Genomic DNA, 25,547 nt, shown 5'->3' on the forward strand with positions numbered 1-25,547 from the left:
TTGGGGAGCTGGTTAGGAACACAGACACTCGGGCCCTTTCTGGACTTTCTGGACGCAATTCTGCACTGAAAAAGGTCTCAAGTGCCTGAGCCCACAGTTCAAGAAGCCAACAGGACCTACAGGGTCAGCTGTTTGTTGTACAATATTGGGTAAAGCCAGTCACCTCTCATTGTAGCTTCGCCACAAGCTAGGAAAGTGAAGCAGATAGATACCTGCCCTCCTTACTGTAAACGGCTGGGGGAAGGCTCCAGTAAGATTATAGAAATGGTTTCTAACAGTGACCAACTGACCCACCTCCAGCCTGTCACCTGTCTGCAACAGGAAGAGGAGCATACTCACCCCGGGAACCCAACCACTGGCTTGCTACTAAATCTACCTAAAAAAATAAAGCGTGAAGCTGGGAGTGCTAGTTTACGCCTGCATTTGCAGCCCTTGAGAGTCTGAAGCAGGACAACCCGCCTCAAGTTTGGGGCCCGCCTGGGCTGCAGTGTAGACCAACTACAGACCGAGAGCCTGTTACTGCTGACAGAGTTAACAGGTTTCACCATCACTTGCCATCCTGTCTTGCTCAACAGTACATGCAAAGCCGCGATACAGGGCGGCACTGTTCTCATGCCTTGCCTTTGGAAAGCACTTTCCTTGCAAGTACACAATTACACTCAATCCACCCAGAAATTTTTTTTCAGAAATAAACAAGGCAGACGTTTCCCCTACTTTTAACGATCCAAGAATACACCAGGAAGTCTAGGCGGTGGAATGCTGTCCTGGTTTGCAGCTAACGTGGAGTAGACCAGAGCTACATCCTTGAGTCCCCGCCAGCAGACCCAGAGAACAGCTCTGGGCCCAATCGTATCAGGAGAGATTCCTTTTAGAAAGTTATTGAGAAAAGAACAGTAGAACCCAGCACTGGGGAGGCAGAGGAAGGTGGATCTATGAGTTTGAGGCCAGCCTGGTCTATAGAGTGAGCTCCAGCCAGGGCTACACAGACAAACCCTGTTTTGAAAAAAAGGAAAAGAAACAAAAAGAATAGTCATGCGTATGTAAGGGGAATGTTAGCTTCTCAAGAGCCAATCATTCTTTTTGGTTGTTGGCTTCAGGCTCAGTCTCCAGAGGCTGGGATTGCAGATGTGTGCTGCTGTACGTGGTTCCCTGTTTCTTTACTTATGAAACATTGGGGGCTTTGGGTCCTTGCTGCCAGGAGGCGGAGATGGGAGACTTTAACTCCTACCCACCTTACCTTCAAGCTGGAATCTGAATCTTACTTGATGACAATGCTTTCTGCCCTGTAGCTCATGTGAGAAAGATGATAAGTATTAGCAGATGGGGAGAAAGGTGCAGATGTTAGCCAGCTCTGGGAACCTGCAGATCCAGCTCCAGATCGAGTAGTTGGTCTGTTTGTTCGTTCATTTAACACGTTTTCCTTGACGACATCAGCCTTGCTCAGAGGATGAGCCAGGCCTAGCCCTCGCTCATGCCGTCCTGCCATGACCTCGGCTGTCGGGTCACAGGGCTCAGGTACCTTCTTCTGTTTCAGAATGGCTACACTCCTCTGCACATTGCTGCCAAGCAGAACCAGATAGAGGTGGCCCGCAGTCTGCTGCAGTATGGTGGGTCAGCGAATGCAGAGTCTGTCCAAGGCGTGACCCCACTTCACTTGGCTGCCCAGGAGGGCCACACAGAAATGGTTGCTCTTCTCCTGTCAAAGCAAGCCAACGGCAACCTGGGGAACAAGGTGGGCCTCTCTGAGCTTACCCTATAGCTTCAGGGTGGGTGTCAGCTTCTGTGCTAAGCACCTACTTACCAGGGCTCTGCTTCTGCCCGAGATGTCTGGGTGGGATCCTGGTAACAGCCCTGTCTATGTAAGCTGATAGCAGCCTGCCACAGCTGGCTCGTAAGGCAGTGAGACCCTGAGCTTTTGTAGCCCTTCTGTGTCACAGTGCCTTTCTATACTCCTTAGAGGATCTACAAGAAGAAACATCACGGAAACCCAGAGTATATTTGCCACAGCATAGGCCAGCATCCACACACAGTAATACTGTGTGTAATTCAGAACCAGTCATCTACTTTCAGTGGTAGAAGATATGTCTTCCTTGGTGTCATTCGTCCCCTCTGGCTCTTATCACCCTTCCCATGTAAAAATGCCAGGCCTGGTGGCACATGCTTGTAGTCCCAGGGTTGCTGGCATCACAGAGACAAGTTGAGGCTCATTGACCAGCAGAGAGCTGTGTCCAGTGAGAGACCCTGTCTCAAAGATCAAGTACACAGCTCTTGAAGCCTGAGGGTTTGGCCTCTGACCCCCCAGACTTTCGTGTGTGCATGTGCACCTGCGCACAAGCCAAAATCCTATCTCCATCTTATGTGAGTCCACTCACAAAACACGTGTAGGACACACATGTTCACAGAGATAGGTTAGCTGTTTTTAGGGACAGAAGTTCAGAGGGAAGGGGAAATGACTGACTACAGAGATGTTCCCAAGTCCCAACATGCTAAAAGCCATGAAGCACTTACTGACTGAGCCACTGCTCCCAGCAACCACTTCTTTTAAAGTTGTATATTTAATTATTTTTAAGAATTGTGTTTATTTATTATGTGTAGAATGGTCTATCTGCATGTACACATGCAGGCCAGAAGAGGGCACCAGATCTCATTATAGAACTATGGTTGGGAGCCATCATGTGGTTGCTGGGAATTGAATTCAGGACCTCTGGAAGAGAAACCAGTGTTTTTAACCTCTGAGCCATCCCTCAGAAACCACTTCTTTAAATGATAAATTAGCCTAAGAATTTCAGGAAGCCAAGCACGTTGCTGGTAAATTTCAGTTCCCCTAAAGCCCGTGGAGGCACTGGCTTCCCCAGGCCTTGTGGAGTTGGTTCTCTCTCTCTCTCTCTCTCTCTCTCAATCTCTTTTAATTAAATCTTTTTTATACAATATATTCTGATAATTTTCCACTCCCTTATCCCCTTTCAGATCCTCCCCACCTCCCCCATCCCACCCTTCCAAACCCATGCCTTTTTCTCTGTCTCTCGATATCTCTCTCTAACAAATAAGAATTGAAAAAGAAAAAAAAACAAAGATGCTTAACATACACATACGAAAAAACAAAACAAACAAACACAAAACACAAAATTGAAAACCATAATAATATACAAGCAAAACAACCAGTAAGGTTAAAAAAAAAAAAAAAAGCACAGGGAATAAAGGGAAGCAGGCTTTCCTGGCAGTATTTGTACACATTCCCACATAGCAGTGACCTTTGACATATCACTATCCTCGTGAGAAAACTGATGAGAAGTCCAAGACTGTGGTCCTTGTATGCCCAGAGTGGCCCAGCCCTCCGTACGGTGCTTCTGGCTGCGGGGCAAAGGTAGCACATGCTTTCAGAGGTCCCAGCGTGATTCCACGTGGTTAGTGCTTTCTCCGAAGCTCACACTCTGCCCGGGGAATAGCCCGTGCTAACCTGTGTCCTCTAGAATAAGAAATAAGGCGCAGAGGCTTACCGGAAAGAACAATTTCTACAATTGAGAGCCTTCGTTTAGCTAATTTACTGCCTGTGGGACAGCCCCTGGCCGTGGCTTATGTCATAAAGCTTTATTGGAACTCAGCCATGCCTGGTGGTTTCCACGTTGGTTACAACTGCTCATTACCAGAATTGGCAAAGATGGCTCATGTATTAGCAGTCTGGCTATGAACAGAAAAAACTGCCTGATCCTTCCCTAGGTTGGTCACCCGACATTCAGGTGAGGACGTGAAGGCCCAGGATAGGAAACCTTTTGCCAAATGACCAACCATGTAGCTAGTTGGGGCTGCGTAGGCTTGGGGATGTCCAGCCCCACAGCTCTCTGTCACTGTAGCCTGGGGTTCTTCCCTGGCACCAAGCTGACAGGCATCTGTTTCTTTCTAGAGTGGACTCACCCCTCTCCACCTGGTAGCCCAGGAAGGCCATGTTCCAGTGGCAGACGTGCTTATCAAACATGGCGTCACAGTGGACTCCACCACCCGGGTAAGGCGGGCAACCCCAGGCCTGCAGCTGCGATGCTTCCCTCCCTTAGCTGCACGATCCGCTACCACCCGCCCACGGGTCCCCCTCTAGAACCCCGCACACCTTAAAACATCACGGGGGCACACCCTCACACCTTGAAATTGTCTCCTTCATGGAGACAAAAACCTTGTGGATCAACACTTTCCCGCCTCTTCCTGAGACTGGTAAGGAGTCTGGAAAGACCGGCATTCATGGCCCCTCTGGGAATTTTTTTTTTCTAAGTGTGCTGACCTTTGAGTTAGTCACAAGAAGCTGATGTTTGCACATGATGTTGAATTCTGTCTCCCTGTGTAGTACGCATGTGAGGGATACCTGGGTCCCTCTGAGTCGCTTGGAAATACAGCACTTTTTTTTTTTTTTAATGCCCAGATTGTGTTGAATGGACTTTGACTTTCTCTCTAGCTCTTGGTGGCAAAGAGCCCTGTATCATGGCGTGTGTGTATGTGTGTGTGGCACACAGCACGCCGTTCTGGGCATTTGCAGTGTGGGCCGGAGGTGACTGGGGTGACAGGAAGGAGTTGCAAAATGTGATGTCTAGAGTTAGAGGACGAACAGGGCACCTCCAGCTGGTGGAATAAGGAACTGCATGGAAGAGGAACGCCAGTTCCTTTTGTTTTGAGACAAAAGTGGAAAGCACAAAGGGCCTGAGGATAGTTTGCCTAGGCATGTGCAAGGCCCTGTCTCCAGTACTGACAAAGAAAACCCCAGAAGAAGGAACAGGGTAACATCACCAGCAGCACGCACACACTCACTCCCCTTCCAGAGAGACACTAGTCACGAGGCTGTGCTGAAGACCCCTCCAAGAACTGCCCACAGCTTCAGCAAAGCTCTCTTTAAATCCCCAGGCTGCCCTGGACCTAGTCCAGTCTTTCGGGGTCCTGGTCTGCAGGTCAGAGCTGCCTCATAGGTTACAAAGCCATCCCCACGACACAAAGGTCTGACCCATAGGGTCTGCGTTAAGAGGGTCTCTGGAATCTTCAGCTGGCTCCCTGGGGACCTGTGTGACCAGAGAGGGCCTGAGGGTCAGCCATTTGGGCATAACACCAAAGCAATAAGTAGGAAGTGGCACAGAGGTTGAACATGGAAGACGTGGGGAACCATGGAGGTGGGGGAGACCTGGGTTCATCCCTGCCAAAGATGAACAAACGAACATCACTATGACAGATGCTTGGAAACGAGCTCCACAGCCCGTAGTCCCACGAGTAACCATGGCCCACCACTTTAGACCGCGGTCAGTTCCTATAAACTCTAGAACCCCAGACAGCATCTGAACACTTACCTCGGGGCTCCACCCCCCCGAGTGGAAGAAATGAGTCTGCTGTTGTGCCCATCAGCAGGACAGAGCGTGGCTGACCATCCTTCCAGCGCTCCCCTCAGCACAGGCCGGCTCATTACCCACTCCTGAAAAGAAGGCTTCTCAGATGCTGGCGCGGCTGTTTTTAGTTCCCCTCACCCCCCACTGCCACACACACACACACACACACACACACACACACACACACACCATACCTTTCTAAGCATTGGCACAGACACTGGGCCCCACACTGTCCTCTCTCTGCTTCATCTCCAAGGCTAGCAGTTTTCTGCCTAGCCCTCTCTTCCAGGTTCACGCCCTCCTCCAACCAGCATGGGAACTATGGCTCAGCTCTGTCTGTAGCAGACCCGCCCCTCCCCGAGGCTTCTCCCCCTCCCTTGAGCAGTTGCCTCTGTAAGGATTCCACTGGAGCATGGCTCTGAGGGTGTCTTGCCACCCACAATCCTGTCTCGCCTTCCAGATGGGTTACACCCCACTCCACGTGGCCAGTCACTACGGAAACATCAAGCTGGTCAAGTTTTTGCTACAGCACCAGGCAGATGTCAACGCCAAAACCAAGGTGCGTGGGTACCGTACGCGGGGCTCGCAGGCCGATGGTGCCTAAGCGTTCACTTCGGAGGCAGCCAGAGCCACTCCAGGCCCTGTCTCAGTCCCGAGCTTTGAACCCGAAGAAGGAAACGGGGTGGGTGGGGTGGGGAGTGGGGGTTAGTAGATAGACTCTGGAGTTTGCATGTTATTCCCCCCACCCCCACCCCCAACAGTTAACTGATACTGCCGTATGTCTGCCTCAATCCTTAGCTAGGATACAGCCCCTTGCACCAGGCAGCTCAGCAAGGACACACAGACATTGTAACGTTGCTCCTGAAGAATGGTGCTTCTCCAAATGACGTCAGCTCGGTGAGTACCCGCCCTGGTCTCATTTAAGAGGTGGGGAGGGGGGAACGCACGTCCCTAACTCCACAGGTTGTGGACACCCTGGAGTATGGACAGAGCTGTGCATCCCCATGTATCGGCCCTGTGTCCTCCAGGGCTTAGGCCTGGAATAAGGTTCTCTTTGGGTGGCTGTAGAGCATCTTTCCCAACAGCAAGCCTCCTCTCCTCTGGCTTGTTGCTGTTTCTGCCTGCAGCACGCCTTCTGGTGTGTCTAACGATACCCTCAGTACGGCACAAGCGGACAAAGTTAAGACCTCAAGACACCCCTAGTAGCCTTGGCGGTTGTGGTTCGGGATGAATTTCCTGTCCTTACTGTGGGGTTTGTGGGGTTATCTGTAAGGCCATACCCGACGCGGAAAGCTGTGGTGCTGAGAGTGTAAGTGCAGACGGGCTGTAGCCGGGTGGAGCCCAGGCACATTTTGCAAGCAGAGAAGAACTTCAAAGAGAACGAACCCTCGTGCAGTTTTCACTGAACTCCGCCTCTCAAAATCAAAGTGTGAAGTGTGTCCCTGTCCTGTCTGGGGAACTTGTCAATTCTGGCTGCTCTAATTAGTTAGCTAAGAAAGTTCAGGATTGCTGTTAACTATTACAACGTGCGGTTACCGACCCCCGAAGAAAGGGCTTGGGAGAAGTCGGCAGCATTGTTCTGCTGGGCACTGGCTCGTGGGGGCTTCCTTACTGGTTCCTCCCAGCCCCGGGGTGGGGGGCTTTGCCCCCTTCTCATGTCAAGACAAAACTCAACACTGAAGGCTCACAGCGTGCCTTGCCTGTCCCATACTTGTACACAGATCGTCTTGGCTCTGAGACGCAGTCTGCCCCTGCCCGCTTGGGCCCTTCTGAAGAATCCAGGGGAAGCTGGTCTGTGTGCAGCAGGCAGACTCTCCTCTCTGACTCCTCTCTGCTCTACCTTTGTCCTAGAACGGAACCACACCTCTGGCAATAGCCAAACGTTTGGGCTATATCTCCGTAACCGACGTGCTCAAGGTGGTCACTGATGAAACCAGTGTGGTGGTATGTCTGCCCCTCCCCTGAGGCACAACCTGGGCCCTGAGGGTTACTGCCCAAAGCCAACACCTCCCCCCTGATAGCCCTGCGGCTAGCTACAAGTGGGGCCATACTGCCATCTAGTGTCCAAAGAGTTGGATGGGGCCTAGGAAGGGGGGAAGTGATGGGGCGTCTGAGGTCTGGCATTATCTTCCCTATGGTACCTTCCAGACATCAGCTTCCAGATCAGTTGCCTCCTAGGCCTGGCTCTCTTTGGTAACACATCTCTCTCATCCTTTCCTGGCTGCTCATTTGGGGCAGTAGCTGGACAGAAGAAAGGGTGGGTCCGAAACCCTGCCCTTTCTCCTTTCAGTTGGTCAGCGACAAACACCGGATGAGCTACCCAGAGACGGTGGATGAAATCCTGGACGTGTCTGAAGATGAAGGTGAAGTCTTTGGTGATGAACTCCAAAGTTCATGGCTCCATTCTCTCGGGCTGCCCTGAGAGTCCCTTGAAGCATACAAGTACACGTTGAAACTAGCAAGACCCACATCTTACATTTTTCTACTGACAAAATAACTTCTTTCAAATGATCTAAGGGGAGGAGGGGAAATTGAGAACTTAGAGGTTAATATTTTAGATCGTGAGTCTTTATATGCAGTCTAGTTGGTGGGTATGGCGCACCTGCATTCGATCAGGGACAGGTCTACTCAAGGCAGCTCTAAGAGCTGGCAGCAGCTGCAGCAACAGCTGGCTGCCGTCTTTGCGAGCTTCAACAAAGGACAGGGCAAGTTGTTTAAACTGAGAACACATGTCGGTCAGCTGCCCTTCTGACCGTGTGCTGGGGCAGAAAGTTTGGAGTCTTTTTCCATTATCGCTGAGTGAGTAAGGCTTCAAGTTCGTGATCTCCCGAGTATCTTTCACCACCTTCCTTCCCTCAAGAGAGCCCCACTTCCTCACAGACTCAAGGGGAGGCAGGAGACTGGGATGGCCCCTTCTGTGTGGAATCCGGAGGCTGTGTGACTGTCCCGTAGACAGATGTAGCACATGTCCACTTAATAACATGCCCCTCGCTTTACCGGGTCTGATGCTGTCATTCCTTCAACCTGGCTCTTCTTTGCCTTCCAGGAACTGCTCACATAACCATAATGGGTATGAAATGCTTTCCGTTCCCTGTGGTCTTTCTCACCAAAGCACATCCCAGATCATCAGCACACGAGTCCTCACTAACCCATGCCTGCTTTTCATCCCCCGTGGCCCCATGCAGGGTCCGGGAGCTGCCTGAACAGGACATGCACACCATGAAACGCCCTCTGTCTCTGTGCCCATGCCACCGTGTTTGTGCTCATCCTGCATGACTACTAAACTTCCATCCTGTCAGCTCCAGATCATAGGGCCAGGGCTCCTGTTGCAGGGTGCTTGCCAGGGGCCCAGAGCCCACTCAGGCCAAGAGGGGGGAGGGGTGTCCAGGTTGCCAGTTTGGGTGCAGGTGGCTCGAACCTCTTTATGAGATTTGGATTGCAAACAACCCCAGGAGTTCTGCACCTCCAGAGTCCCCGAGGTAGAGAGATAGCAATCGAAACGAAGGGGCTGCATTAATGAAAGAATGCTACGGTCTGGAGGGAATAGGTTTGAGCACTGTGCTGTTTGCCCCTCAGTAATGGCAGATTCGAAATATCTTGTAACCTGAGCCGGGTGTGATGGCTCACACCCACGCCTTTGATCCCAGCATTCAGGAGCCAGAGAGAGGGGGACCCTTGAGTTCAAGGCCAGCCTGGTTTAAAGCAAGTTCCAGGACAGCCAGGGCTACACAGAGAAACCCTGCCTTGAAAGAGAAAGGAAAGGAAGAAAAGAAAGAAAGAAAGAAAGAAAGAAAGAAAGAAAGAAAGAAAGAAAGAAAGAAAGAGAGAGAGAGAGAGAGAAGAAAAGGAAAGGAAAGAAAAGAAAAGAGTATCTGTAATAAACTCTTTTATACTCTGAAAGAGCTGTTGTGTAATGGCAAACTCATCAAACAAAAAAAAACCTTTCTGGCTGTGTTGTTTTCCATCCTGTAAACCTAGGGGAAGACAGAGGGTCTAGGAACTGGGACACCCTGGGCTCTAGGACTGGAAGAACAGGACTGGGGATTTCTATGACTAACAGGACCTTGGGGCCTCAGAAACCCAAACTGCCCCCCACTCTTGAGGAGACCTTGAGAGGTGGACCCAAAAGGTGCCTGTTAAGAACAGAACAGATCTGTTGTCTCCAGCTTGCCACTCACTCGAGCTCCTGGGTTTCAGGTGAAGAACTTGTTGGCTCGAAGGCTGAAAGGCGGGACTCCCGGGATGTGGGTGAGGAGAAAGAGCTGTTGGATTTTGTGCCGAAGCTAGACCAAGTGTAAGATGGGCTCAGTGGGGGTGGGAGGATCATGCTGTGAATGGCCAGGTGCAACTCTAGGACTCAGAGTAGAAATGCAGGTGAAAGCCAGGACTGGGTGTGCCTGGGGAGAGAGGGGCTTAGGGGAGGGCCTGTGGGGGAGAGGCTTCCAGGTGCAGAGGGCACATGGGCCGGCTTGTAGATGAGGGAGTCATTTTAGCATAGGAGGTGAGGGGTGAATGAGCCAGGTCATGACAGGCGTACTGAGGCTTGTCACTTAGGTCTCTCAGGAATGACGGCAGGGTCGGCTTCCAGCAGTCTGCTCTCTGACGGCATGATATTCCTGGTTGACAGGGTGGAATCTCCAGCCATCCCAAGGATTCCTTGCGTCACACCCGAGACTGTTGTGATCCGATCTGAAGATCAGGAACAAGTAAGGAACGCCTTGTCTCCTCCTGTTGGAGGGCGTGGGATAGTCCATGATTGTGTTCTGATGACCCAGGGACAACAGGACCTAGAGTATGAAAGTTCACAGCACGTACAGAGCGCCTTCAGATCCTTGCTTCCATGTGTTCCGCAGAGCCCAATGCGGTTGGCGTACTCAGTATAGCCACAGTGGGTTCTGGGAGCCTCAGAGGCTCAGAGTGAGAGAAACATGCAGAGGTGCAGGGGGATATTCAGGCCAGGCACTTGTGGGACCAGGAAGGAAGCCTTCCTCATGTGGTGCCGCCTGCATAACGAAGCTCTGACATGTCAGCTTCCTCTGAAGGGGTGGCTGTGCCTTTCCTCATCTTCCCCCAGAAACCCCAACATTGACCGAAGAGTTCCGGGGTGTATAACTATTGTTTGTGACAGAACCCTGATTTTTGCCTACCTAGCATTCCATTTGAATTTGTCCAAAAAAGTAGAGGTGGAGGATGAGAATGATCTCAGACAGTTTAATCTTCTCCCATTAAAGATTAGGCTGTGGGTACTTTTCTCCAAAGCAAGAACATTTCCTAAGGAGATGAGAGAGTTGATATGGCGTTGAAGGTTGGCTATGTCTGCCCTAAGGCCTGACAGCCAAGGTGGGCTGAATCCCCACCCCTCCTCCACAAAGGGATATTAGTCTGGAAGCACTACCCAGAGCTCCGGGTCTGCTTTGTGCTAGGATATCAGTACAATACGGTACTGATTTTGCTGTACGTTAGAGATAAACAGACTGGCCCTGGTACCACTGTGACACTGTCCCTGGATGTTGTCAAAGCAACAGGAATAATCCCAGGGGACTTGAGTGACTCTTGTCCTGTAACCATCCCGTTCTCTTGGGTCCCCTCTTCCCCCCTAGAGAGAACCCATGGGTCTGTACATGCTTCCCAACTCTTTGCTTAACTCATAAACACAGTCTGGAGGTGTACATTGTACTTCTTCTAAGTGCCCATCTGGGGCTCCATATGAGGGGTTGGGTTCAGTTGTCTCCCATCAACTCTGAGCGTGGACCAGTGAGGAGCGGGAAGCCCCACAGAGCCTGATGGCTTCACCTCGCAGACCCTTACACAGACAGTGCCCATAGGGCAAGTAGCCGTGAGGTGATGCTGCAGGATCTGGAACCAGCTCTGGAGGGAAAAGCACCCGGGGATGGCAGGAGGGAAAGGTGGAGAGGGCATCAAGCAGAGGAGCAGAGCACCCCAACGGAGGACGGCCTCGGCTCACCATCAGGGGCTGTCCCTGCTCTGCTTGTGGTGGTGAGCCGAGGCTGTCCTCCGTTGGGGATCACATTCATTTTGTGGAAGTGGTTTCTTCCATTGAGCTCCAGGTCCTGGGCACATGTTTGGGTGTCCGAGGGCGGTGGGATAAGAGACAGGACTTTCTCTTCTGCAGGCATCTAAAGAGTATGATGAGGACTCACTCATCCCCAGCAGCCCAGCCACAGAGACCTCGGACAACATCAGCCCTGTGGCTAGCCCCGTCCACACAGGGTAAGCGCTGCACAGACCCCCCGAGACCCATTGCTTTTCTGTCTTTGAGAAGCAAGCCAGCCCTGTCATTGATCTACCTCTGCTTCTAGGTTTCTGGTGAGCTTCATGGTCGATGCCCGGGGAGGATCCATGAGAGGGAGTCGGCATAACGGCCTGAGGGTAGTGATCCCTCCGAGAACATGCGCTGCGCCCACACGCATCACCTGCCGCCTGGTTAAGCCCCAGAAGCTGAACACACCACCCCCACTGGCCGAGGAAGAGGGCCTTGCCAGCAGGATCATAGCCCTGGGACCCACGGGGGCCCAGTTCCTCAGGTGAGCGATGTCCTCTCTGGAAAGGCGTGCAGCTAGTGTCTGCAACCAGTCCCTGTCACTTCAGCGAGCCTCCCAAGACAGCCCTCCCAGACAGGGCCAGCACCTCATTTCTCTGCTGCGATGACAAACAGGCCCATGAAGCAGTCCCTGGCTCGGAAGGAGCCCGCTGCTCTCAGAGTGTGAGAATGCTACAGTAGAGAATAGAGAAAAGCTGGCCATTTGGGGGCCCCGGGCTTAGTGCTCATCCAGGAGGCATTCCAGAGGGTCCTCAAAACCCTCGAGGGGAAGGACCCACAGGTACTCATCTCTGACCTGGAGGCCACTTGGGTCACCTGAGCTCTGCTGTCTACCCGGAAGAGTGAGAGGGGCTCTGGGGAGCCTCACAAGCCCTGGCCTGTAGGTCCTTCCCCCTGCTGGCTGTAAGCAGTGCCCACTGCCACCCGCCTTGTGCCCAGGCACCTGGTCCCTCTAGATGGCACCCCCCCACACACACACCACTTGCTCTGTTCTACCTTAGCCCTGTGATTGTGGAAATCCCCCATTTTGCCTCCCATGGCCGTGGGGACCGCGAGCTGGTGGTTCTGCGGAGCGAGAACGGCTCTGTGTGGAAGGAGCACAAGAGCCGCTACGGAGAAAGCTACTTGGACCAGATCCTTAACGGCATGGATGAGGGTAAGGGGCCCGGGGTTCTGGGCGGGCTTCCCGCTTTGGGGAGATGGCATCTGGGGTTGCACACTTTGGGTATCTGTCAGCACTGCCTGGGCTTTAGGAGGCTGAGAGGGGCTGGGAGTGGTCCTTATCATCAAGGGTCAGATCCCCAGGATGTGAGTGAACGTATGTGTCCCCACCACCATGGCCAGCGCCTCTTCCCCTGGGCCTCTGGGTCCAGACACCACCCCCTATAGGCCACCTCCATACCAAGCCACTAGAGATAGGGTATGCCCAGGGCATGGATACACTTGGACCACAGTCATAGCTCAGTCTGAGCCTTCTAGGCCACCTCACTGCCAAGCCCCTAAGGAGGCCATACGTCCAGGAAGTAGAGACCCCCCAGGACCACAGTGGCAGCTCAGCCTGAGGCAGCTTGTGGTTGCAGAGCTGGGGAGCCTGGAGGAGCTGGAGAAGAAGCGTGTGTGCCGCATCATCACCACCGACTTCCCGCTGTACTTTGTGATCATGTCCCGGCTCTGCCAGGACTACGACACCATCGGTCCCGAAGGGGGCTCCCTGAGAAGCAAGCTGGTGCCCCTGGTACAGGCAACGTTCCCTGAAAACGCTGTCACCAAGAAAGTGAAGCTGGCTCTGCAGGTGATGCTGCCCCGCCTTGCCGTTCCTAGGGCCGCGTGGAGGTCGGGCTCTAGAGAAGTTCCTGCCTGCCCCTGGGGAATCCAAGCTGAAGAGAAACCCTGGGAAGGAGGGAGGGAAGAAGAAAAGGAGAGAGGGAGGGAGGGAGAGTGGGAGGGAGGAAGAGGTAAGCAGATGTTTCCTGAAGAACTATAGACAGTGTGTCCACTGAGTGTGGCCAGCTGTGTCCCCCATGAAGGATTCCACAAGAGGTCTGAAATGGGCCAAAGCACTGAGGAAAACATGGAAGAAAGGCCTCACAATGACACTTAAGCCATGGGGTCAGGCCTAGGTGGACACCCTTCCCATCCAAGCCTATGGGATAGTCCAGTCGGTGTGGTCACCTCCTTGGGTGCTTGGCTGACCCTGTCTGGCCAGTAGCTGACTGTCCTGGGGCTGAGCCTTCTGCCTTTGGCATCCCACAGGCCCAGCCTGTCCCAGATGAGCTCGTGACCAAGCTCCTGGGGAACCAGGCCACCTTCAGCCCCATCGTCACCGTGGAGCCAAGGCGCCGGAAGTTCCACCGTCCCATCGGGCTTCGAATCCCACTCCCCCCTTCATGGACCGACAACCCCAGGGACAGCGGGGAGGGCGACACCACCAGCCTGCGCCTTCTGTGCAGCGTCATTGGTAAGTGATGCTCTTGGTGCCTGCTTCCTTGGCGGCGGCTGGTTACAGGAGAGGTGAAGAGGGAAGGAAGGGGACACTGCGTGGTAAAGAGATAAAGCCAGCCAGCAACTACCGAGGCCTCTTATGGCTTCTTCGGGCGATGACAGAAAAATGACCAGAGTAAAAGTCCTCCCCAAGGAGGAGGCCACAGCAGAGCATGAGGAGGCAGAGCGCTCAGGCTACAGAGCAAGCATTGCTCAGATGTTCCTCTCCTGTGCTTAGCACATTGGTATGCTTTATGCTTTATGAGTGGAAGAGTCCCCCCCAGCCCTGCTTCTGCTGGCCTTGTAGGTGGAACCGACCAAGCCCAGTGGGAAGATATAACGGGAACAACCAAGCTTGTGTACGCCAACGAGTGTGCCAACTTTACCACCAATGTCTCAGCCAGGTGAGACTCGGCCCTTCTTGGCCCAGCCTGGCGGAACCATCCTCCTCCCAGAGGCCTAGCCGGCTCACCCAGGCTGGGCCCGCCAGACGGGGTGCGGCTGCCGGGGCGCGGCTCACCGCTCCCCCTCTCCTGTCAGGTTCTGGCTGTCCGACTGCCCCCGGACTGCGGAGGCCGTACACTTCGCCACCCTCTTGTACAAAGAGCTCACGGCGGTCCCCTACATGGCCAAGTTTGTCATTTTTGCCAAGATGAACGACCCTCGGGAAGGAAGGCTGCGCTGCTACTGCATGACGGATGACAAAGTGGACAAGACCCTGGAACAGCACGAGAACTTCGTGGAGGTGGCGCGGAGCAGGGACATAGAGGTGCGGCTCTCAGCCACTCCGCACAGGGACACAGAGCCCTGGGTTAAGGTGGCTCTCGTGGCTGGTTTCTGGAACATGACAGCTAGTCCAGGCCGGAAGTCCTGCCTCTGAAGCAGCAGGGACTGTTGGGATATACCTCTTCAGCTCTTCTCCCAAGAATCATCTTAGATAGGCTGGGGCAAACATGAGTGCCGACACCAAGGGCATCTCAGGGAGGTGGCCCTTGGCTGGCCTAGGGACTTGTGTGATAAGAATTGGCACTTTCTGAAGTTCATATGCATCTGGCACAATTAAAATTAACCTCCGAGGCTGGAGAACCAGCTCCACAGTTAGCGCTTACTGCTCTTGCAGAGAACCTGGGTTCCGTTCCCAACATCCGTATCAGACAGCTCATAACCACCTGTAACTCCAGCTTCAGAAGGTCTAATGCCCTCTTCTGACCTCTGTGGATACCTGCATGCATATGGTGCACACACATACACACATTTTAAAAAAAAAAAAAAAAAGTTTTTTTTCTTAAAATGCCTTACTTATAAACTGGGGTTTAACTCTCTCAGCTATGGGCATCTTTGTAATCTGCAGGGTACACTTTGGGAAGCCAAGATGGGGAGAGAGGGCTAAGATAACACTCAAGCTGCATAGACAGTGTCTGTAGGATTTGACCCAAACTCCCTGCTTCTACCAGCAACCCTGGAGTGTAGTAACTGCTGGGAAAGCAAGGGTGATGGGAGCAAATAGATGAGATATAAAGGAATGGAAACTGGATTTGAACATATTACAAATACTAAGATTCTCTCTCGCATTTACATGACAAGCTAGGGACCCTGCGAGGGCCTGGCCTCTAAATCTTAGCTGGACCTACTTTTAATCAGGGTTTCTATTACTGTGATAAAACATCATGACCAAAAGCAACTTGGGGAGGAAGGGATTTGTTTCAGGATATAGTTTGTATCACAGTTTGTATCTGTGATACAGTTTGTATCACAGTCTATCATGGAAGGAAGTCAGGACAAGAACTCAAGTCAGGCATCTAGAGGCAGGAACTGAAGTAAAAGCCATGGAGGAACACTGCTTACTGGCTTGCTCCTCATGGTTTGCTCAGCCTGCTTTCTTATACAACCCAGGACCACCTTGCCCAAGAGTGGCACGTCCACAGTGGGCAGGGCCCTCTCATGTCAGTCATTAATCAAAAATATACACCACAGGTTTGCTCATAGGCCAGCCTGGTTGGTGGGGTTTCCTCTCCTCACATGACTCTAGCTTGTGTGGAGTTGACGAAAGAACTCACCAGAAGAGCTGGCTTGGTATCCAAAGCGCTGAGACTTGGGCATGGCTGGGTTTGATGCTGCCCTGGCCCTCACTAGTCAGAGAACTTATTGCCTATCAGCCGCAGTTTCCTCAACAGTGAGATATCATGAGAACACCTCAGTTGATGCTATTACATACATAGAAGGAATCCTTACGTGTGAAAAGTATTTGTAGGCTTTCCAGCACATCTCATGAACAAAACATCTTCAGATAAGAGCACGTCTAAGAATAGCCTAGGACTTTTTCAGAAGATATGTCCTTCTGACATAAGAGACCACCAACCTTGGAACAGTTCTCTTTGGTGGGGACATGTGAAAGTCCTGCTCCTTACAAGCCTGCACCATGGGGGCACAGCTCATTTATGACACTTTCATAAACAAGAAGTGAGGTTTCTTATAACCCCACCCCCTGTGGGAGGGATGGTTTCGGGGAGAGAGAAAAACAGAAAGTGACAAGCAGCTCAGCATGCTTTTCCTTTCCCGTAGGTTCTGGAAGGAATGCCTCTATTTGCAGAACTCTCTGGAAACTTGGTGCCTGTCAAGAAAGCGGCCCAACAGCGAAGCTTCCATTTCCAGTCATTTCGAGAGAACCGCTTGGCCATCCCTGTGAAGGTGCTGGCCTCCTATGGCCACCCTCTTTTCTTGGTCTAGGAGTTTGGGAGGCAGGAACCCCTGAGAACACAAGCCTAGAGGCATAAAGGGTCCCGCTAAAGGTCCTTGTGTGTAATTGAATTTAGGTGAGGGACAGCAGCCGCGAACCCGGAGGGTTCTTGTCGTTTCTGCGAAAGGCGATGAAGTATGAGGATACACAGCACATCCTCTGCCACTTGAATATCACCATGCCCCCCTGTACCAAGGTGAGCTGCAGCCTGCCATCGTCCCTCTGGAGCTCCCTGGGTAGACCCTGGAACACACTTATGTCCAAAGGGCTCCGCTCTTCATCCTGAAGCACTAACTTCAAGTTCCCAGGCTCTCCAGGGCTCTCGCTCTGCTATAGACATTTGTATGGTGGCCGGGCGGAGAGAGCTTGCCCTGGAATGACCATAAAGCCTGCTTATGTGATGTGAGGAGCAAATGTCGGGGTCAGGTGCTTTTGGGACTTTTCATATGGAGCCAGGCTCCCTAGAACGAGGAGGACAGAGCCCGCCTGCTACTCTTGAAGCCTCTGAGGTGTACAGCTGAATGAGGACTTGCCCAAGGTCACTTACTCATAGACAGAGGTTGTCAAGCCTCTTTTCAATTTATTTGCCTATCTCGCCCCTCAAATAAGGGGACCCTGGCATCCCCAGCCACTCTCAAAACCCTGGTTTCCAAGCAGAAGCCTTGACCAATGTCCTTTTTCTGCTCCCTAATCATGGTGCTGCTTGCTTGGAGCTTTGGAGCGATGGCATCTTCAGAATGTCTCCACATTTCTGCCATTGCTGTTCTTTGAATCATTAGCCTGTCATGGTCACCTAGAAGAAAAGCAAGGTCACTTTCACATATGTGACTCAATTTCTCTGCTCCTTCTGGGGGTGAGGGGAAACCTATTTCTCTCTCAAATGGAAGTTTCAGTGCCTAGAGATAATAGGCCCTAGAGTTAAACCACAGGACAGTGTCAGAAATGAGTCACTGAGTAGAAGAGAATCCAGAAAGTAAAACCGAGTTTAAATCCAAACCATGTCTCTACTGGGAGACCTTGTGCAAGTTACTCTCTTTGCCTTAGTTTCCTCAACAGTGAAATAGAAGCTATAATTGTACCTACCTGCCTCATAGGCAGCTGTATCAAATGGAGCTTCATGCATGATAATGGCTACCACATTTTTAAAAAATATATCAGTCCATGGACCACCATGCCCTTTCCCTCCAGCATGAAAGCTTGCATCAGCTCCTTTAAAAAGGAGTACATGCAGAAACCCTTTGCACCCTTTCTTTGTCTTCTGCAGGGCAGTGGAGCAGAAGACAGGAGAAGGACCCTGACACCCCTAGCCCTTCGATACAGCATTCTCAGCGAGTCCCGGCTGGGTAAGACCCCTTGCTTAGCACCTCAACATGCTTGCTCTTAAAAGAATGTGGTTGCTTTCCCGTCGAGGGAATCGGTCAATGGTTTCCTTGTCAAGGACCGTGTCCTGGTATCAGTTTATCTTACTTTGTCTGCCGCAAGCAAAGCTCTTCCCTTAGGTCTGTACCTGACAGTGGTCTGAAAGCCCCTATGTAAACTGAGCATCCTTCTGCAAGGGCCACACACCCACCTCATTCATGTTGTGACCTGCCCGGGCTGCTAACTACAATACAATGTGTCTTGCCAGGTTTTACCAGTGACACAGACCGTGCTGATATGAAGATGGCTGTCATTACAGAGCACCTTGGCCTCAGCTGGGCAGGTGAGTTATGGAATTAGGACCACCCCCCTCAAATCCCCATATCTACCTAACCCCTTGGTCCTCCCTTCTTCCTGGGTGACCCATGGTGAAGGGCTTCCAGCCCTCTTTTCATCATCCATTGTGCCTCTAGTCTGTGATGGCCCAGTTTATAGGCAATGCCATTGGGCATCAGTGAGGAGCACTCAGCCCCCCACCCCCTCCATGTTTGTCTGTTTACCCTGTAAACAAGTATTCTTACTTTATAACAAGAGGATTGGAGGCTCAGGGGAAACAGTCATTTCTTTTACGATCTTGCCGAGTTGAGCTTCAGCCCAGGCTGCCAGGAAAACTAGATAAGTGCAGAAAAGAGTTTATAAATCTTAACCCATGACCTGTGTTCCCTTAGTTAATAATCAGGAGGGAACAGTCTTACATGCCATCTGGGTTTTATCTTTCTCACTGTTGTTTACATTTGAGTTTCACTCAACAAAACTGTGTCCGGGTTCATCTCCACATTAACTTCTGTTTATTATCCAGGGCATGGCCTAGCAGGCAAGCTTGGCTGACACCAGGTTTCACTCCCAACTTCTAGTCTGAGTGGTGGGGAATAGTTAGACTAGAGGGCAGTAGCAGGGGTCCAGTGTTCCCTGTTCATTTGTAGCTGAGCTGGACCTAAGCTGGCTTAAGACACCTTTGAAAATAAACATCAGATTTTATATCTAACAGCGTTGACTCTTGATGTGACAGCTGTCTTTGGACATGTTGGCTTACCTTGTTTTATCAGTGGGAATGTGAGGGTCCAGCTTTAAGAGAGCAAGGTGGTAGCTAGCTGGTGACAGAACACGGGAGATCAAAAAAATAAACATAAACACACAGACGAGAAAACACATCCTGTGGCTGTGTCCGCCGCCTTCTCAGCACTGCTCATTACCTTTTCAGGGACAGCTTGCTGTGGGAAAGGGGACGGGGTGGGGGTGGGGGGCAGAGACAAGGCCTCCAGATGTTTTCCTTCTTATCTCTGGCCTGTGGTACATCCTGGCTACAGCAGGGCAGACGTGATTTGAAGAGAGGCAGAAGAAATCGCCCCGCACGTTGATGCCGCCTCAGGCCCTGTACACTGCCTTGTTCCCCGGTGCTGCTCTTTGTTGCAATGTCCATGCGGGTGGACATCCCGTGTGCAACCACCCTGCACGATGCTAAAGCAACTATAGGCAGCTCCAACACCACAGCAGGAAGTTGCTGAGAGCCAGTGTGACAGGAATTCAGAACTAGCCATTCCTTAGGCTATTTCTACTCCTGCTTGGTGTGTGTGTGTGTGTGTGTATTTGGGTGTGCAAAAGTGCACTGTGTCTATGCATGTCCATGAATATATATGTATGTGCGCTACACAGATGCACATTAGCACACAAGCGTATGATCTGGGTGTGGGGCGTGTGTGTGGTAGAAGCATGTTCTGACTTGCAGTCACCTTCTCTTCGGTCTTCTTCATACTTAAGTACTCTGATATACTCCTCTCCCCTTCTTAATGCCTGTGAGGAGTCACAGTGATGATGACAGGGACGCGCTGTGGTAACCACAGGCTGCCTTTCTATCCTCTAGCCCTTGGGGGACAGCCAGTGGCCACCCAAGCAAGGCAGTACTGCAGGGAATCTGAGCTATAGCTCCCCGCAGGCTGGAGACTAGCTATTCCTGTACGCTGAGAAAGCTCATTCTCATCGCCTCAGTGAAGTCATGAAAGAAGAAAGGACGGCCCTTCATTTCCTCATTCACTTCCTCACTCGGTGCCTGTCTCTCTGCCCCGTTCACTGGGAGCTCAAGGAGGCGTATCTGAGTTTCTTTAGTCAGCACCAAATCTTCCCGGGTTTAATGGGGACCACGATAAACTTGTCCCTCATACTGACTCTTGGTTCTTTGCCTGCAGAGCTGGCCCGGGAGCTGCAGTTCAGCGTGGAAGACATCAACCGGATCCGTGTAGAAAACCCTAACTCCTTGCTGGAGCAGAGTGCAGCCTTGCTGACCCTCTGGGTGGCCCGTGAAGGCGAAAATGCAAAGAGTCAGTACCGCTCGGCCAACTCTCTTCTAGATAGGTCCACTCCTCACTGGAGTCCTCCTTTCACACCCCATTCCTTCTGCTGACCCCAGGTTTGCCCTCTATCTGTCTCCCCTCTCCCTCCCCAGTCTTGAGGTTTCCAGGCAACTCTACCAGGTAACAGCTCTTGCCCTCAGTATTCCCCATTCATACAGCAAGGGAAAAATTGCCCTGGACCCCCGAGGATAATGTCACAGGATGGAAAACTCTTGTTTTCGAAGTAGTTCAATGCATTTCTCAACCAAACGTGTGCCATGATCTCAGAGCAGAGTCCGGTGGGCCTACCCCAGTCTGCTTCGGCTCTCTTCCCTTAGGCACATCCTCCTCCTCTTGCCTGGGGAGAGGCCCCTCTCATTCCGATGTCTCCTCAGAGTCCTGCCCTGCTCGATCTGCATCCTCCATGCACTGATGCAGATCAGGGCTTCTGAAGGCCAGATCTTTCACCTTGCTTTCTCACCGTTCTTAGAGCTATCACATGCACACACGCACAAGTACACACACGCACCTTCGGGTGCTTCACGTTGGCCAGGGAGCATCTGGCTTGTACTCAGCAAAGCCAGAACATGCCTGCCAGGCCGTGGGCTCCATCCCCAGCATTGAAAGAAGCAAAACAAAACAAAACAAACTACAAATAGTCAGTGTTTGTTTTTCATAGAGACCTGTTGAATGAAAGAGAAGCTAGCCAAAAAGGAAGATTATTTCTCTTCCCCAGACTTCCTCCTGCCCCGTGCCCATTAGGCTTGAGCAGTGTTCCCGGCTGCTCTAGAGTCATTTGAATTTGCTGCTCAGGCACCTCCTCTCTTCTCTCCGGACAGTGGAAAATCTGTACACAGCCCTGCGGAACATCGACCGAAGTGAGATTGTTAACATGTTGGAAGGTTCCGGCAGGCAGAGCCGAAACCTCAAACCAGAGCGGAGGCACGGGGACCGGGACTATTCATTGTCGCCCTCCCAGATGAATGGTGAGTGTCCTGTGCGATCCGGCCAGGGCTGAGCTGGGGCCCTGCCTTCTGGGCACCAGTGCTAACAGCACTTTCCCATGACACCTCATTTCCCCCAAACCATCTCTTCACCTCCTGTTAATGGGAGGACTGTTTTGCCAGCTGATGAACTCCTCCTGCCAGGGAGAGCAGAGGCAAGTGAGAGAGACAGATAACACTGAACCTGTGCGGGGCTGCCTGCCTCTGTGCCCATGTGGAACACTTCCCAGGCCCTCACCACCAGCCCTCCAGCCCCCACCCCCAACAAGGTCCCAGAAGGGCCTGTCATGGCAAGAAAGGGCTTGAGTCTGAGAAGTTGTCTAGGCTCTCACCCTTAAATCTCCAAGCTTTCTGTTTCATTCTTCTTCACAAGGCATGGGTCCTTTCTGTGTCCCTGTCTTTGAAATATTCGGTGAATAGGAAGCAAGGAACATGGAGGCTCTGGCCTAAGGGCTAATGGGGGTCCACCGATGGTGTTTAAAGTCCCACTGTGAACCCTCAGGACTAAGGGTGTCCTCTCCTTGAGCCTGGTCTCTCTTCCTTTTCATTCTCTCCCTTTTATCTCATCACATCCGTTTCCCCTGCACTCTTCAGTATGGGTCAGCACGGCAGGGAGTCCCAGTGTGACCCAGCCCAAGGAGATGAAGCCCAGGAGGCCCTGACCTTTGCCATTGAGCTGGGTCTGAGGCCTGTACTCTTCAGCAAGCTGCAATAGAAGCAGCCATTGCCATGAAGGAGTAGAGCCTGGAGGTCCCAAGGCCTTTCTCTTTGTCCACCCTCTCTTTGGCCAGCGGACACGAGTGGGGCCCGACTCCCACCTCAGCACAGTGTGGGGGCCCAGAAGTCTGAGCATTAGGCCTTCCCACCTGCTGGCCCTCCTATGTCATCTCTTCATTCTTAGAAATTAGAGTAGATCCCAAGCTGCTTACTAACTTGTCAGCTGCGAGATGTTGTCTCCCTCTGGTGTCCCGTTCCTCACTGTGGACAGCTATGTGGTGCCAGCGGCGTTCCCCACGCTGCTAGTTTTAAAGGCTTCCCCTAGATGTGTACATGCTAGACACAAGGGCACGTGAGCCAAGCCTGTGTCACCATCAGGGAGCAGGGAGCTGTAGACTAGGCTGGGCACAGGGCCTCCTTCTGCCAGGTGGGGCCTGAGCATGCCACACCTCCCCATTCTCTCTCTCACGTCCCGTGTCTCCCGAAACATGCTATCTCTCTAGCCCCATCGGGTGTGGGGCTCATCTCTTGATCATGTCCTGTCTCCTTTCTTTCTGCCTCTGACCTCATCCTGACTACTCATTCCCTTGTACTTCCTGTTCTCCACTGTCTCCACCTGGCCAAGCATCCAGAACTGTCAGTTTTCACAAATGCATGTTACAGAGGACTCCCGGCCCCACCCCACCCCGTGCATCTCACGGCTGTCTCCATGGGCATCTGTCGCGTGTGCATGGCGTGTTGTCTGCGTTGCCTCATGGTGGCTGCTGATGGGTATGTTCCCACTCACTCTTCAGGTCCAGAGGGTTCCCCGAACAGTGACGCACAGCTCTCTATGTAGCTGCTCTCTGGGTACCTGGTGGGAACCCAATGGGGAGCTCCCCTTTCACAGAAGGAAAAGGAAGGGAAGCTGAGATCATCATATATGCTTTGGGACAATACACGGGACCAAACAGCGGAGCTTTGGTTTGGGACACGGGTTTCTTAATATTGCCAGTGCGAGGTCAATCAAGTTAAATCCACTGATTCTTTTTGTGCCTTGGGTTAACTAAACATTTACGGGACTGGCAGGCCCTTAGGTCTTTCTTGGGTCTGAAGAAGGACTGTTGGCTCCCGTTATTGCAGACAAGTGCTAATGCCTCCGTTGCAGCTAGTGGGACCAAGTCTCTGTGTGTTCTGTGTCTGATGATAGGGCTCAGTTGCAGTAGGCTAGCCCACTTGGCAAATATTTTTCAAGCATCAGCTAACATGTTAGGTGCCATTCCAGGCAGGGAAGTGAAATGGGTTCTCAGACGAGAAAACAGACAAACAAAATTCTGCCTTTGTGAAATCCCCCTTATGACAGAGGTGATCTATGTGCGAGAATATACGATGTGTTGCATGATATGGCATCATAGTGACGTGGAGTAAACAGGCCAGAATAACGGGCCTGAGGGATTAAGTAGCATGGTAGGATAGTTACATTTGAGCGAAGGCACAGAGGAGATGAGGGAATGAGCCACATGTAAACAAAAGGGAAAGAACACTCCGGAAAGGTGGCATGCCTGGTGGATTCCCAAACAGGGAGAAAGCAGAGGAGCTGGAAGCGTAGGAGGTAGGGAGAGCAAAGGCAGGAGGCTTAAGGGGCATCGGGGAGCTGACCCTAAAGTGTCAGGAGAACACTGTGCTTCGTGTGGTAGCATCTGAGCAAAAGCACATCGTCTTCAAAGGATCCTTCGTCCTGCTTGGTTGACTTTAGTTCTGGCTTCTCTGTGCAGCACGCTGAGAGCCTCCTACACCTAAAACTTCACAGATCGCCCGATGAGCCTAGAGTCTGGACCCTGCAGGCATGTTGCCCTCAGTGGGATCATAAATTGATCCTAGGCCTGATCCTTTCTGGTCCCCCACAGGGGATCAGGACTGACTTATATATGGCTGCCCCATCCTCATCCCTATCCTAGTGAGGAAGATTGTCTCACTCACATCTGGTATCCTTCTGGTCAGAAATGAAAGGATAAAAGGGATCGGAAGTGCAGGGAGGAAGAGGCACCAGCCTCCTGAACCATCTCTGTTGTCCTCCAACAAAGCCAGTGGCTGTCCTGGTAGCAGCCAAGACCCACTCACTGAGGTTGTCACCATCACCTCAGTTTCTGAGTGCTTTGCACGCTGCTGCCTGTCTCTGTCTGAAGTCACAGGGACATGGGGCGGTGCCTGCAGGAAAGAGGAGGGGGAGGGGGAGAAAGTGGGGTTCTTACTTGAGGGGAATCTTCTCCCATCACAGCTTTTCTTGACCCATATACCTGGACTGTTGTGAGAAAGGAGACCTGGCCCAAAGGCCAGTTAGCTTCTCCCACACAGGAGGGGACCACTCAAGCCCACGGAATAAGCAAAAAGAAAAAAGTGCCTAGGAGAAAAACAACAACAAAAACAAAAATAACCCATGCTACTAAAAAAAATTTTTTTTGAAACATTTCTTATACGGAAAGAAAAAGCAAGCATCTCAAACCCACCAGCTCCATCTGTCTTGATGAAACATGTTGTCTAGTTGGAAATAAAATGTACTTTATTTACAACAACTTTTAACAATACAGCTAGTGAAGAATGACGCCTGTCTGGGGACAGGCTACCATGTTCACGCTGTCTGTTGGCTACTAACTTTGAACTGAGAGGATGGTTCACAGCATTTGGGGTCAGGACAGACACAGGGCAGTAACCTGATATGAAGAAAGGTCAGCTGGAGTCCCTCCCGACCCTCACTCTACTCATGAAGCCAAAGCAGGTGTGATCTGCAAGTAAAACCTCCTCAATAAACCAAGAACGAGATGATGCCAGAGGAGCCGCAGAAGTGTCAAGAGAGAGGGATCTAACCCGGGCCCACTCTCTGTGCTCACAAAGTCTGTTAAAAACGAGGGAAAGCACCCATCAACCACCATGACAAGAAGTACTCGGGCTGGGTGAAGCCCTTGGCAAGCAGCACAGTCTGGCTTTGGAGATCGTGAAGGAGGTGCGGACCCAGGTCCCCGAGATAGATGGGGGCACACCAGCTGTGGAGAAAGGTCACCTGGAACCCACCTTCCTCTCAATCAACCCAGAAAGCCAAAACAACATGGTACAGGCACAGATGTTACTGAGGGAGGCCTTAGCCACTGTGGCCCTGCAGAACCCACTCATAACTGGCAAGTGGAGCAGGGTCCTCTCCACCACAAAAAACTGCTCCCTGCCTTGCAGAGACCTGCCCAGTGGGACAGGAAGAAAACCTTGTGTGTTTTGAGAAAAGAAAGGAAGGAAGAAGGAAGAAAGAAACAAGGAAGGGAGGAAGGAAGAAAGGGAGGAAGGAGGAAAGAAGGGGAAGGCCCCTGGCTTCCTCCGCTCCACGCCTTACGTGTGTGACTGCTATCTAACCCTCCTGAGATCAAATTCTGGAACTTAGGTAGGATCAAAGCAGCTCTTCCCAAGGTCTTCTCTGCCGTT

The 25,547-nt window shown here is 51.9% G+C and overlaps 1 protein-coding gene across 15 annotated transcripts in view; it reads left to right on the forward strand.

Annotated features, from left to right (window-relative positions):
* Ank1 (ankyrin 1) overlaps positions 1-25,547 on the forward strand; it is a 163,785-nt gene that overhangs the window by 117,845 nt on the left and 20,393 nt on the right. For 11 of the 15 annotated variants that reach the window (XM_060381485.1, XM_060381482.1, XM_060381475.1 and 8 more), the window contains exons 17-38: positions 1,535-1,732; positions 3,902-4,000; positions 5,815-5,913; positions 6,153-6,251; positions 7,206-7,298; positions 7,645-7,717; positions 8,401-8,424; positions 9,552-9,648; positions 9,982-10,060; positions 11,488-11,585; positions 11,675-11,899; positions 12,417-12,571; positions 12,996-13,207; positions 13,669-13,873; positions 14,204-14,300; positions 14,437-14,665; positions 16,459-16,584; positions 16,710-16,829; positions 17,898-17,976; positions 18,261-18,335; positions 20,236-20,367; positions 21,219-21,365. In XM_060381485.1, coding sequence (XP_060237468.1) covers positions 1,535-1,732; positions 3,902-4,000; positions 5,815-5,913; positions 6,153-6,251; positions 7,206-7,298; positions 7,645-7,717; positions 8,401-8,424; positions 9,552-9,648; positions 9,982-10,060; positions 11,488-11,585; positions 11,675-11,899; positions 12,417-12,571; positions 12,996-13,207; positions 13,669-13,873; positions 14,204-14,300; positions 14,437-14,665; positions 16,459-16,584; positions 16,710-16,829; positions 17,898-17,976; positions 18,261-18,335; positions 20,236-20,367; positions 21,219-21,365 — 2,761 coding nt within the window. The remainder of the gene's footprint in view (positions 1-1,534; positions 1,733-3,901; positions 4,001-5,814; positions 5,914-6,152; positions 6,252-7,205; positions 7,299-7,644; positions 7,718-8,400; positions 8,425-9,551; positions 9,649-9,981; positions 10,061-11,487; positions 11,586-11,674; positions 11,900-12,416; positions 12,572-12,995; positions 13,208-13,668; positions 13,874-14,203; positions 14,301-14,436; positions 14,666-16,458; positions 16,585-16,709; positions 16,830-17,897; positions 17,977-18,260; positions 18,336-20,235; positions 20,368-21,218; positions 21,366-25,547) is intronic. The other 4 variants (XM_060381483.1, XM_060381473.1, XM_060381484.1 and 1 more) reach the window with 1 other exon arrangement.

This window comes from Meriones unguiculatus, chromosome 4 (assembly GCF_030254825.1).
Source record: "Meriones unguiculatus strain TT.TT164.6M chromosome 4, Bangor_MerUng_6.1, whole genome shotgun sequence".
In the NCBI taxonomy this organism is placed as follows: Eukaryota; Metazoa; Chordata; class Mammalia; order Rodentia; family Muridae; genus Meriones; species Meriones unguiculatus.